Raw genomic sequence first — 12,707 nt, forward strand, 5'->3', positions numbered from 1 at the left:
CAAAGTAACTGCTACAGGAACAGTGCATTGTTTCTTTGTTATTATTATAAAAGCAAGTGAGAAATCCTTTAAATTTCATGTAGCACTCTGGGAATGCTACTTCTGCTAATGTGCTGGAATTAACTCATTCTGCACTTTCTTCTAATCTTGTGCAAGCACCCTTTTACTTTCTGCTCCTGTGTACTACTACACTGTATTTTGCCTTTTGTAAGCATGAATGGAGATGGAAAAATTCAAGACTCTTGCTTATACGCTGCCAGTGGCCATATCGTGGATGAAGAGAGTCAAGTACTAGCTCAACCAGGTAAACAACTGTGAAAAGCATGAGAAAAATCCTTATAATTTTCAGCTTAGTTTTCAAATGTCACACAAAAATTTAAGCCTTAACTCCAGTTTGAGAACAAAGACTGTTTGGTAGAGTTGTACTGTGTTTAGATGGGTTTACTTCTAAATTTCCAAGTTTCAAAATGTCGACTTTCTTATGGCCAAGACATTAAGATTGAAGTTTTGAAGCTTTGAACCATTTAATTGGAGATCGTCGTACAGCATGGAACGGTATATTTACCATTTTTCTCGCTAAAGTGCAGTTTCAAAGTTGGTATATTTAATTGGGGCAAAAACATTAAAAAATTTTTGTTTGTATTTTTTTTTTATTTAAATTTCTATGTTTCAAAACTTTGATCTTACGGTCTCAAAAAAGTCAATATTTTGAAACTTCAAAATTTAGTAGTAGACCCATTTAGGTAAACTGAGAAAAAACATACGAGTTTTGGAGGGTGAGGAGCACAGAATGCTGGGTGTTTTATTTTCCTCTTGGATACATGCACAAAAAAAAATAAGTACATTTTCTTTACTTTGCAATAAAACACTGCTGACAACAAGTTCATAATTTTCCTATTCCAGATGGGTTGTCAATGTGTCTACAAATAATCACTAAACATTCATATGGATTTGGGTTAACTGGGAGAGGCATAAATGCAGTTTTGAAACTTCAAAGCAAACCAAAAGCAAGGGATTCTCTAGTAAGAAAATTTGGAATTTCGACTGCATCTTGGCCAAATTTAGAGTGCTAAGATTATTTTACTGCTGAGGTTGAGACAGCTGATAGTGGAGGATTAGAAACCTCAAGTTCTACTACTTAAGACATTTGGTTTGGGGTGCACATAAGTACTGTAGCAAATACCACAGAAGGTACTATTCTTAATTAAAACCACACCTGTCATTTCAAGATGACATTCTTTTTTATTAATTCTTGGAAATTTCACAGGTGGGCTTGGGCACCTGCCAGTTCCCTGAACTGTGATATGTGACACTGCAGACGAAGAATACCCAGTGGCACATTTAACAGAAATGGATTTGGTGAGAGTTAATTCTAGTGCAGCATTCTGCTTCTTTCTGACTTTACCCTAGAATGAGTAGTGCCAATTCCAAAATCTACAAGTAATCCAAGTATTGGAAAACACCATTCCTTGTTTCATTGTTTGTGATTAATTACTTTTTTGTTCACATAGTAAATTCCACTCTGTATCACAGAACCAAATTCCACTCTGTATCACAGAACCTGAGTGGTGGCTGTGTGACTAGATATGTTTTCATTTCCACTGCTGGAATGGAACATGTATGAATACAGAGATAAAAACACAAAAATCATATTATATATACATGTATATATGTATATGTGTGTGTGTATATACACACATACACACACACACACACACACACATATATATATATATATATATATATATATATACATACATACACACACGTATATACATATACATGTCTGTATGTATGTGTGTATATATGTGTTTGTGTGTGTATGTATGTATGTATGTATGTATGTATATATATATATATATATATATATATATATATATATATATATATATATATATATATATATATCTTTACTCAGCAGCAGTCTCACCAGAGTCAGTAAGATCCAGCTTTGAAGGAGGTAGCCAAATGCAGCATCTGAGTACAACTGGTTGAAATGTTGGTACAACTACCCATGCCAAATTACTTCTATAACTTTAGGGTCACAAAAACAGTACAAAAAATAAAGGTCTAACGCATTTTTCAGTGAGCATTACATTGTACAACACAGTCAAATATACAACAACAAACTAAGCATTACTGAACACAGCCACTCTGTTAACTTTCATTAACGAATATAACATTTTAAAAAAGTTTTACTATTGGTTAAAAAAAATCCATTCTGCTTCACTTTAACATAAAAATGATGACACAGAAATTGGGTTTTGCTCTATAAGAAATTTATTTTCCAGACTACACAGAAATGCAAAAAGTTACAAAAAGATCCAAATATGACAATATTTGGTATGAAAGATGTTAATTCAGTAGCAGGAACTCTGACAGAATTTACACATTGTTCACCAAGGTACAATAACTGGGAGGGACTAGGCAGAAATTATATTTCAGAGGAACATGTGCATTTAATAGAGAACTTTGACACATATCCAATAATTATTGCAGATCATGCACTAATAATTACTAAGATAAAAATGTAGGGTAATGAAGTAAAGATGAGACGCCGGTGTTTCCCAACCTACCTGATAAAAAGAGAAAAATGTAAGGAATGAATGATTGATATTATCCGGGAGTTATTAGGGAAAATGGAAAGTACCCTATAAGTTATGGCTAGGAAGTGGGATAAAATTACAGTGGAGTTTAAAAAGAGAGAAGAAATAAAAGGGAGAGAGATCTGATTAAGAAGTAAAAAGAAGTTATGTACTCACCATAACGTTCCATCCGAGTAGGTAAACTTCATTTGATCAGCAACCTGTGGGACCTGTGGGTTTCAGATCCGACACGGATCCGAGCCGGCAGCATACCAAGCAAAAAGATCTGAGCTCCAAGCTCATCCCCCTTACCCATACTACACTGCAACCTCCTTCCAATCCTCAGATCACGTTTGCCACCTGCACATAATAACAAAACAAACTAACAACCTGAGACACCTGACTCAATGACAAAGTAAAGCTCATAAGTCTGAACCTCAAGCTCAGCTAAATAACCATCAAGGTCAGGGGGAAGGAGGGAGGGATGGTTGCTGACAAATTAAGTTTACCTACTCAGAAGGAACGTTATGGTGAGTACATAACTTCTTTATCTGAAGTAGTTAACTTCATTTGATCAGCAACCTGTGGGACAGAGTCCCCAGCTACCCGAAATCTTGGGAGGCCGTTAAGGAAGGATATTCCAGAGCACTGCAGAGCCAAAGGCAGCCCTTCCTCTAGACACCAAATCCAGTTTATAATGAGAAATAAAGGTGTGAGAGGACGCCCAGGTAGCCACTGAACAAATGTCATTCAGGGAAACTCTAGACCAGAACGCAGCAGACGTTGCCACAGAATGCGTAGAATGAGCATGAACTCCCATTGGTTCTGGTAAGCCAGACTCTCTGTATGCTTGTAGGATACAACTCGAAATCCACCTGGCGAGAGTCACCTCTGAAACTGGTTTCCCTAGAAAAGGCTTAGCAAAGGAGACAAAAGTTGATCAGCTTTACGAAAGACAGCCGTCATGTGCAAATAAAAACGTAACTGTCTGTGAACATCCAGCAAATGAAGTTTATATTCTCCTTTGTTCTGGAAATTAGGAAAAAAGACAGACAAATTAATGGACTGATTAATGTTTGTTGTGGAAACAACTTTAGGGAGAAAAGAGGAATTAGTCCTGAGAGACACCCTATCCTTACGAAACACAAGGTATGGAGGTTTGATACAGAGAGCCTGAAGCTCCGACACTCTCCTGGCTGAAGTAATGGCTACCAAAAAGGCAGTCTTCCATGACAAGAGCTTCAGATCAATGGAAGCGGCGGGTTCGAGCGGAGGTGCAACTAACGTCTGAAGAACTAAGGTCAGATCCCATGGCAGGGATGAATTTCTAACAGGGGAAAAGTGCCTTTTAGAAAGGTCTTACAAATTCTTACAGCAGCGAGAGAACCAAAGTTGTCCCCAATATGGAAATGGCAGCCAGCTGAACCTTCACAGTAGATGAGCTGGCCCCTTGCTAAAAAATATGAGACAAGAATTCCTGTACGCTGGAATAGGAGCGGTGAAAGGATCCAAGTTCTTTCGTGAAGCCCAAATGGAAAAACGTTTCCATTTGCTACTGTAAATCTTCCTGGTAGAGGGTTTATGTGCCGCTGCCAGGATAGACTTGACTAGGGAAGAGATACCTGGAGTCCTGGCAACTAGGGGAACTGGATCAGCCAAGCTGAGAGTTTGAGACCATCCAGGTTCGGAGGAGCCATTCCCGAGGGATGAGAAATCAGATCCGGAATGGGATCTAAGATCCAAAGTGGAGCTATGAGATGAGACCGCAGGGCAGGAGAACCAGACTTGACGAGGCCAAAATGGGGCTATGAGCATAATCTTGCTCCCCAACCGGTGAGCTTTCTGCAAAAATGTTGTCGTAAGCGTAAGTGGAAGATATGCATACAGAAGACAGGGCAGCCAAGCATTGTCGAGGAGTGATCTGGGGGAACCTTACCCTTCCTCCAAATCGGCATCCTCGGTGAGGGACACAGGGGAGTCCAAGTGTCTCCTTTTGCACAGGTGTTTGTGAGGGACCTCCTCGGGGGGGTTGTCTGAGGGGGGCTCACCAACGGATTCATGTTCCTTCAGGGGAACTGGCTGGGGCGTCATCAACACACGCTGTCCCTGGGGGGACTGGATGATGGAGGACAAACCGAGCTGCGAGGGAGCAGAGGCGGACCCTGAGGAAAGAGTGAGGGGTCTCAATCCTCCAGAGAGAACCCTCTCCACCACGTTGAATGCCGAAGGGGAACCGGTCTCTCTAAGACATGTGGCCGGGACCCTCGGATCCGATGAGGGGATCGGTGCCGGAGCCGAAGCGGCCGGACCCCAGAGCATGGTGTGCTCCAACTGCAAAGGAGCCAAAGACACACACACCCCTGATCCGATACCCAACTCTCGGCTTCGAGAGCTCGGATCCGAAAGCAGATCCTATAAGCCTGAGGGCATGGCCGGCGTCAAGGTAGCAATAACCATCGGCGCCGACCCCCTGACTCCGGGGCTCCTCGGATCAGAAGACTCTGAAATCCAGTGGTGGATTGGAGAAGGAGCTATCGGGGTGAACAGCAGAGCTGAACTCCCCCCCAGAGGGGGGAGGCAGCAACACTTCCATCTGCTGCTGAGTTTGCAAGAATCAACGCATCATCCCGTCCATATCTACCTCCGAGATGCTGCGGGTAGAACTGGAGGAAGCCGCCAAAGCCAGCCGGGAGGGCCAACGCGACGATGGCCTTGAGGCTGGTCGGGTCTCCTCCTCCGGCTCCAGAGAGAAACGTGGCGAATGGAGCCGTGGGGAGGAAGGCTTGGAAGCTCTCAAGGGAAAAGTGACAACTTTAGTGGGAGGGGCCGAGGGGTCCAGTTCGGCTTCTCCCTGAGACAAGGTGGGAGGGTGAGTCCCAGACAGGGGAAGACGGCTGGCTGTCTGGTCAGCCGTGGCTGTCGCTATCGAGGGGGAAGGAGAAGAAGCTGATTCCGCAGGTAGAAGACCCGCCAGAATCAGCTTGTTCCTCCTATCCCGTAAGGCTCGGGGGTTGAAGGCTGTACAGATCTGGCAGCCCAAAGAACGGTGCGGAACCCCCAAGCAGATCACGCACTGAGTGCGACCATCTGCTGGCAACAGCTTATGGCTACACTGAGAGCACTTGGAAAAAGTCACTTTATGACTTTCGGCCATACTCTAGACACACATGCACACCTGAAGGAGGGAAAAGGGGGCCTACTAAGGGATGGACAACTACCAAAGGTGAAGGGGGAGATAAAAGCTAGGGAGAATGGACACCCGAAGAAAAAAACTAATATAAACACACACCCGAAAACTAGACTAAAAAAGAAAGTTGGTAGTAAAAAATTTTGCTACACTTGCCTGGAGCTCGACGAATCCCGTGCTTGGCAAAGCCGCAGCAAACGAGATCTGAGGATTGGAAGGAGGTTGCAGTGTAGTATGGGTAAGGGGGAGGAGCTTGGAGCTCTGATCTTTTTGCTTGGTATGCTGCCAGTGCGGATCCGTGTCGGATCTGAAACCCACAGGTCCCACAGGTTGCTGATCAAATGAAGTTAACTACTTCAGACTTATTATTTAGAGGCTGACAAGGGTTAATGTATTACAAAATAAGAGGAATGCCACACAACAAGAGGAGGCACAACTGCAGAGTGCTAAAGAGAAAATAAGGGAGTGCCTGGGTAATACAGATGAGTATAGAAAGATTCCTGTTAAGCAATTGTGTTTTGATAGTAATTCCAGAGCACAAACACTTTTTAGCACAAAGACTTAGGCAGCTGAAATTAGAAGGGGTTGTTGCCAAATCTAGGGAGCCTATACCAAGAAAAATAACCAGAGATCTTGTAGACATATTGCAGATATTTAAAAAATTTATGAAAATTTGTACAAAGCAGAGAAGTAGGGAAATCAAGAAAAAACACAAATTGAAATATTTATGGAAGACATAAATATGTCTAGGTTAGAGGTAGATGAGGCTCAACAACAATAGTTAAGAAAGGAGGAGATGAGATAAAAATGGTGATTTATAAACAATCTGGAGGAAAGTCTCCAGCAACAGATGGCATTCTGGTGAAAGTTTAGAAGCTAGGAGAGAAGAAAGTTATAAAGATCTGTGAAATTTTCTTTAACAGTATTTTTTAAAAGAGGAGAGGCACCAACATCCTGGGAAAAAAAAAGCTGTGGTGGCTGTCATACCCAACGATGGTAAAGACACCTCTGATCCAGCTTCATATAGGCCTACTTTAATTTTAAACCATGATCATAAAGTGTTTAGGTCTATAATGGCTTAACGAATGGCAAAGGTGATACCAAAATTTATACACACAGACCAATGTGATTTGTATATGGGAGGCAAACATCTGACATTAACAGAATGATGATGATCCGCAGGGAAGCAGAATGTAAGAAAATACTGTTGTTAATGGTGGGTCTTGATGCAGAGAAAGCATTTCATGAAGTAACCTGAAATGTTACGATTAGCAAGATGGAAGGCTCTGCATTTTCTGACACAATAACAAGGTTAATTAGAAGGATATGTGAGGGATCGGTGGCAAGTATCAAAGTGGAAAGGTTTCTCGCTGATAAGTTGTGTCTGAACAAGGGAACCAGGCAGGGGTATCCTCTTTCTCCTTTGTTATATGCATTATATTTAGAACTTCTGGCAAAGAAAATAAAGGACTCAGAAATTCAAGGATAAAATTGGTATGGTGTTGAAGAAAAGATGGCATTATTTGCAAATAGTATTTTGTACCTGATGGTACCAGAAAAGGACAGGTCAGTCTTGTGAAACATTCTGAGACTGTTCTGGTCTTTTTGAGATATAAAATGAATGAAGATAAAACAAACGGTATAGTTAGAAAATCTGTACCCATACACAATTTGGTTCAGCAATATCCATATTTACGGGGACATGATAAAATGAATTTGGTAGGAATACGGACTAAAAAGGATTCCGTTACGGCAACTAAGGATATGTGGGAAGAGACTAAACAAAAGACAACACAAAAACTGAGAAAATAGTAGCCGTTGCCTATGGATATGGACAGCAAAACACAAGAAGTAAATTATTTTTAGTCTCTCTAACTTTATACACAGGTCAGGCATATTTCTGTCAACCACAGGAGAAGATATGGACAGTAATTAAAAAAAGAGTTGAAGGATTTTATTTGGGAGAGGAGAAGGGCAAGAATAAAATGGGATATGTTGATCTTCCCAATGGAATAATGTGATTTATGATTACCTGATGTGAAGGGATATTTTACAGCTACATTGTTAAAGCTCTTATGCAAAACAACTACAATTCAAAGTAGAAAGGGATGATGATGAAGCGGGGGGGGGGATTCAAGACATAAAAAGCAGTGGGGTACTTCAAGAACTAAGGAAAGAAAAAGACTTTAGATGCAGATCTTTAAGGAGAATAGTAACTGTCAGAATATTATATTCATAAAGTAAAAGTATACTAAGAACCAAGGCAACATGGGAATGGAGAAAGGAGATTCCACTGATAGGGATGACTGTGATTAGAGGTACAGAGAATAGGCAAGAGGGGTCTGGAATTTACTGGAGGAAACTGGTAAAGGAACCAAGGCACTAGGAACAAATGATTAGAGGGGGAAAGGTAACAAAATGGGAACAGGCCAAGAAGGCATTTGGATTACAGACTAGTGGTTGCTTTCCCTATCAGGGATTGATATCAAAATATTGAGAAAGGAAAAAGGGATACTGGAATCCTAAATTAAAGACGTGTACTGGATGAGTTTTTAACTGAATCTGGAACAGAAGCTGCTGTTAAAAAATGGGTGATTAGTAGGACATATAGAATATTGCAAAATAACCATAGGAATCAATTAGAAGAGGCCAGAAAATATTGGGAAGAGAGACTAGATATACAGTTCACAAAGAAACAATGGAAGGACATATGTTTGGCTCCCAAATATGCAACAAAATATAGAAGATTTGGAATTTTTGCCTGGAAGTGTTAGTATACTTTTATACCCAAAGCAAACTCCAAAGAATTTTTCCTCAGGTAGATGGCAAATGCTGGAAATGTAATGAGGAAGAAAGAGGTACCTGTGAGCATATGCTCTTGAAGGTTAATGAGGCAGTAGACTAAAAATTCCCTACAGAGTACACTGTCAGGAACACTGTGCGAGCAAATGTGTGCAATGAAAGAAATTCTTTTTTCTGAGTTGGGATACATAATCTGAACTGTCTAGACAAAGTAAGGCCTTGTTAGATTTAATTCTTCTGGCTGCAAAAAAAGCAATTACTAGAAAATGGAAATCAGAAGCTAAATCAAGTGTACTTGAAGTAGTGAATAATGTAACAGACATAAAAAAACAGGAAGTGGGTTTTGTAGAAAAGGGTAGGAGAAAATTACTAGAAAAAATGGAAATTGTGGGAACAATACAAGGAGAAAAATGTTTTGGAGGAGGCAGGAATTGAACAATTTATGTAAATTTGTTTTGATTACATGATACACACAATATACATTCTGTAGAACTTATGTAAATTTGAACTTAATATGGTTTGATTACTTTTACATAAATTTAATTTTGCACGTGTCACAAGTGATAATTCAACAAAGCTGTTCAAAAGATACCGAATGCAAGAGACTGAAATATCTGATCCAATTTCTTACATGAAATAATTATTTTACTTACCACCATCAATTTTTTCTTCATTAGTGGCCTCCATAACAACAAACTTCTCACAGACAGCAAATGTAGGTAAAGTGGAGGAGACAAACTGGCCAAATCTTTAAGGATTCAAAAGAAAACAAAAACAAAGTACTTCAAATATACTGTAGTCATGGCAAGATGATACGAGTGCATAAACAATATACATGATCACCATGAAAACAAGACTTAACTTATTCACTAGGGATTAGGTTAAACAGCCCATGACCACTTTCTGTAATTGTTCTATCTAAAGGTTTACTGTCTTAAGAAAAACTTGAGACATATTTTTCATTCTCTCAGTATATTAGCAGACGATCCATACCAAATATGTTATCATTTCAGCTAATCTAAGAGGGGAGTCCTTGGTGAGCCTACAATCTGGTAAATCTTCCACTCCAATCTTTTTTTTTTCCTTTGAAACTTCAGTGTACACCTTGAGATAACAAACTAGGAGAACATACACAAGCCTTAAGCCTGTGAAGGTTACTCCACAACCAATGAGCAAGCACATTTCTAGTGAATCAAAACAAACAATGAAGATCAGGTACCTAAGCTGTTTAAAGGTGATAAAAATATATACTTGGCCAAATCTGTAAATTTCAACAACAGAAGCTGGAATGAGAGGCTGATCAGGCATAGAGAAATGACAGAACTGGTATCTGTGACAAAATATGATCAACTAATAAGGTAAAAACATATCCTTTGTATTTAATATCAAGGGCCTGCCTTTGGAGGTCTACACATGGTTCGAATCCCCAGCAGTAAGTGTGTCAATATGGAAGCAGCCAGGGAACACAACAGGAAAAGTTCAGAAGGCTGAGTCCTGAAGTACCTAAGCAGGCCTGATTACCACATTCACACTCTAAACAATAATGTTTGTTTAAGATGCTCTAAGGAGCTCAATGGGTAGTGCATGCTTGAAGATCAGAAGGCTGTGGTAGATGGATTAACTTTCAGTAATGACAATGAAGTGCAGCACAAGGGAGATGCTGCACTTCTGAATGTACCATGCCTAAGTTCAGATGTTAAACCGAGCCCCAATCTGCCCAAGTTGGTTTGAGCACAAGTGGATGTAAAAGAAGGATTGCTTTATTTATATCTTTCATATTAATTATCTACATTACATACAAATATTCATATTTCAAGTATTTACAAAATTACACATCATATACACTGTTTTGTTTCCATAATTTCCATGTAGTACCATTGCCATATATATTTTTTTCAAATCCATTCCATCTGTATTCATATAAAAAAAAATCATTTTTTTAACACTTCACATTTCATACTGCTTTTTACAAGTAACTTATTCAGCAATAACCTCCACATAAAATAACTCGCTTCATAAACATTTTCAAATAGTTTCCTTCCTTCATATAGCTTCTTTTTCCCCATAATTCTTTCTATCAATATATTATGTTTTCCATTACATTTCTATTCAATGCATTCCTGCTAATATCACATTTTCCAGTCACTATTTTATATAACTTTATTTCATAAATAATATTATTTCATTTCTAGCTTTTCTTTTTCTTTATTCTGTATTGCCTTATATCTCACATTCAAAATTTTGCCACATTTCTCTCTATTTAGTGAACTTTTTTACATTATCCAGAACAAATGCAGTGTATGCAACATATATATTTTTTCAATTTAACCCTATTCTTCTTTTTCTAACATATACCACTTTTCATAGGATTTAATCTTATACCCTAAATAAAAGAGAAATAACCATCCTTTCTATTTTCCATATTGCTTGGAAACACAAATACCACAGTGTGCTAATATCCCCAACAAATGTTATTTAACATATATACCTTATGAAAGAAGGACACAGTAAAACTTTTCAACCATTGCTGCCAATTTCCTTACTTCTGCCAATTGTTCTTTCCACTGCCTCTTTCTTACTCATCAAATCTTATTCGTAGTATATTTATTTTCCATTATAATACATTCCATTTACTTTTCTTATTTCACCAAATCCTTTAGTTTTAGCTCTGTTAATTTCATTCCTACTTTAATATTATCTCAAATCTTACCACTGCTTCTTTCATCCATAACTTCTTGCAACTATAACCAAGTCATCTGCTTATGGCATGCATATTGGTACTTTAGCCTCATTATCCAACTCTCACTCTGCATGTTTAACCCATATTCACAGGTTTGTTTTATTGCATTTATTACCAAAATAAGTAGGAACATGCTCAGGATTCAGCCTTGCTTTACTACCCTTTCTATTTCTTACTTTTTCTGAGCCACCAATTTACCATCACCCTTGGTCCAGAATTCTTATAACTTTCACTATTTTTCACTTATAAGATATATTTCAAGTATTCTTTACACTTCCGTATGACTAACCCTGTCAAAAGCTTTTGCACCATCAAGTTACTAGTCTTTCTTCAGTTCCTTCTAAGTATCAAATTTATAATCTCAACAAATTTTAACACCTATTTTACTTCTCTACCTTTAATGTCATGTAATACCTTGTCCTGCACCTTCTAAATTCTTTCTGCAAAATTCCAAAAATACTGTGTAATATGTGTTGCCTAAAGTTACTGGCCACCAATTCTTTATATCACCTTCTGTCACTGTTTTCCATATGAATTGTATAACCTACTCACAATTTTATTCTTCTTTTACCTCCTCTCTTAACTTCTTATATCTTTATAAAACTATATCCAAGCCCATCGGGATCTGATGTTGCTTTTTGTTTTCCTTCCTTTATAATTTCTTGCAATTCCTTTATGTTTATTTTTTTAATAATTCTTTTTTAAATCATCTGTTACTTTCATAACTTTCCATACTTTGTATTGCACTGTTTCCCTTTTGTACATACCAGAGACAAACTTCATAACTTCTTGGGTATATTCAACAGACCCTTTTCTTCATAAATCACATTTTTTTTTCCTTACTTTAACCTGTTTTCCTAACCATTGAGAATCTTTTTTTCCTTTAAAATGTTTGTCTAAACATTTACTTTTTACTTCCTTTTTCAATTTTCAAGCTCATTCAAAACTTCTGAACGTTTTTCTTTTTTTTTCTTTCAACACAAATATATACTTTTACATACAACCCATCAATAAGTCCAGTTTCCATAATATTCCCTCATGGTCATATGCTCATACCATGACTTATCTTTTTAATACATTAAAAGTCAGCTAGCAATCTTTTTATTCCTTTTCTTTTATTTATAAGATTTTCGTTATTACCCACTACAACCCAGATTACTTTATGATCAGAAAATTCTGCAGTCTTCATACCTTCCATTATTTCTTTCATATATTTAGTATAAAACAATACATTTCTGCTTTAAATATACCTCTCTAAGTCCAGTTTATTTCCTAATTCAAAATCACATTTATTAACATTCATAACTTTTATGTCTTGAGTTATCTTACTTTTTTCTTTCCTTAAATTACAGTTCCTACAATAATTACTGACATATTTACCACCACAAACTTT

At 38.2% G+C, this 12,707-nt stretch overlaps 1 protein-coding gene across 1 annotated transcript in view; it reads right to left on the reverse strand.

Annotated features, from left to right (window-relative positions):
* Nucleotides 1-12,707, reverse strand: part of WDFY3 (WD repeat and FYVE domain containing 3) — a 5,086,165-nt gene that overhangs the window by 1,914,719 nt on the left and 3,158,739 nt on the right. Inside the window, exon 28 of the mRNA XM_044059488.1 lies at nucleotides 9,228-9,322. Coding sequence (XP_043915423.1) covers nucleotides 9,228-9,322 — 95 coding nt within the window. The remainder of the gene's footprint in view (nucleotides 1-9,227; nucleotides 9,323-12,707) is intronic.

The sequence above is a fragment of the Protopterus annectens genome, chromosome 17.part0, assembly GCF_019279795.1.
Source record: "Protopterus annectens isolate FY-2018-M chromosome 17.part0, PAN1.0, whole genome shotgun sequence".
NCBI lineage: Eukaryota > Metazoa > Chordata > Ceratodontiformes > Protopteridae > Protopterus > Protopterus annectens.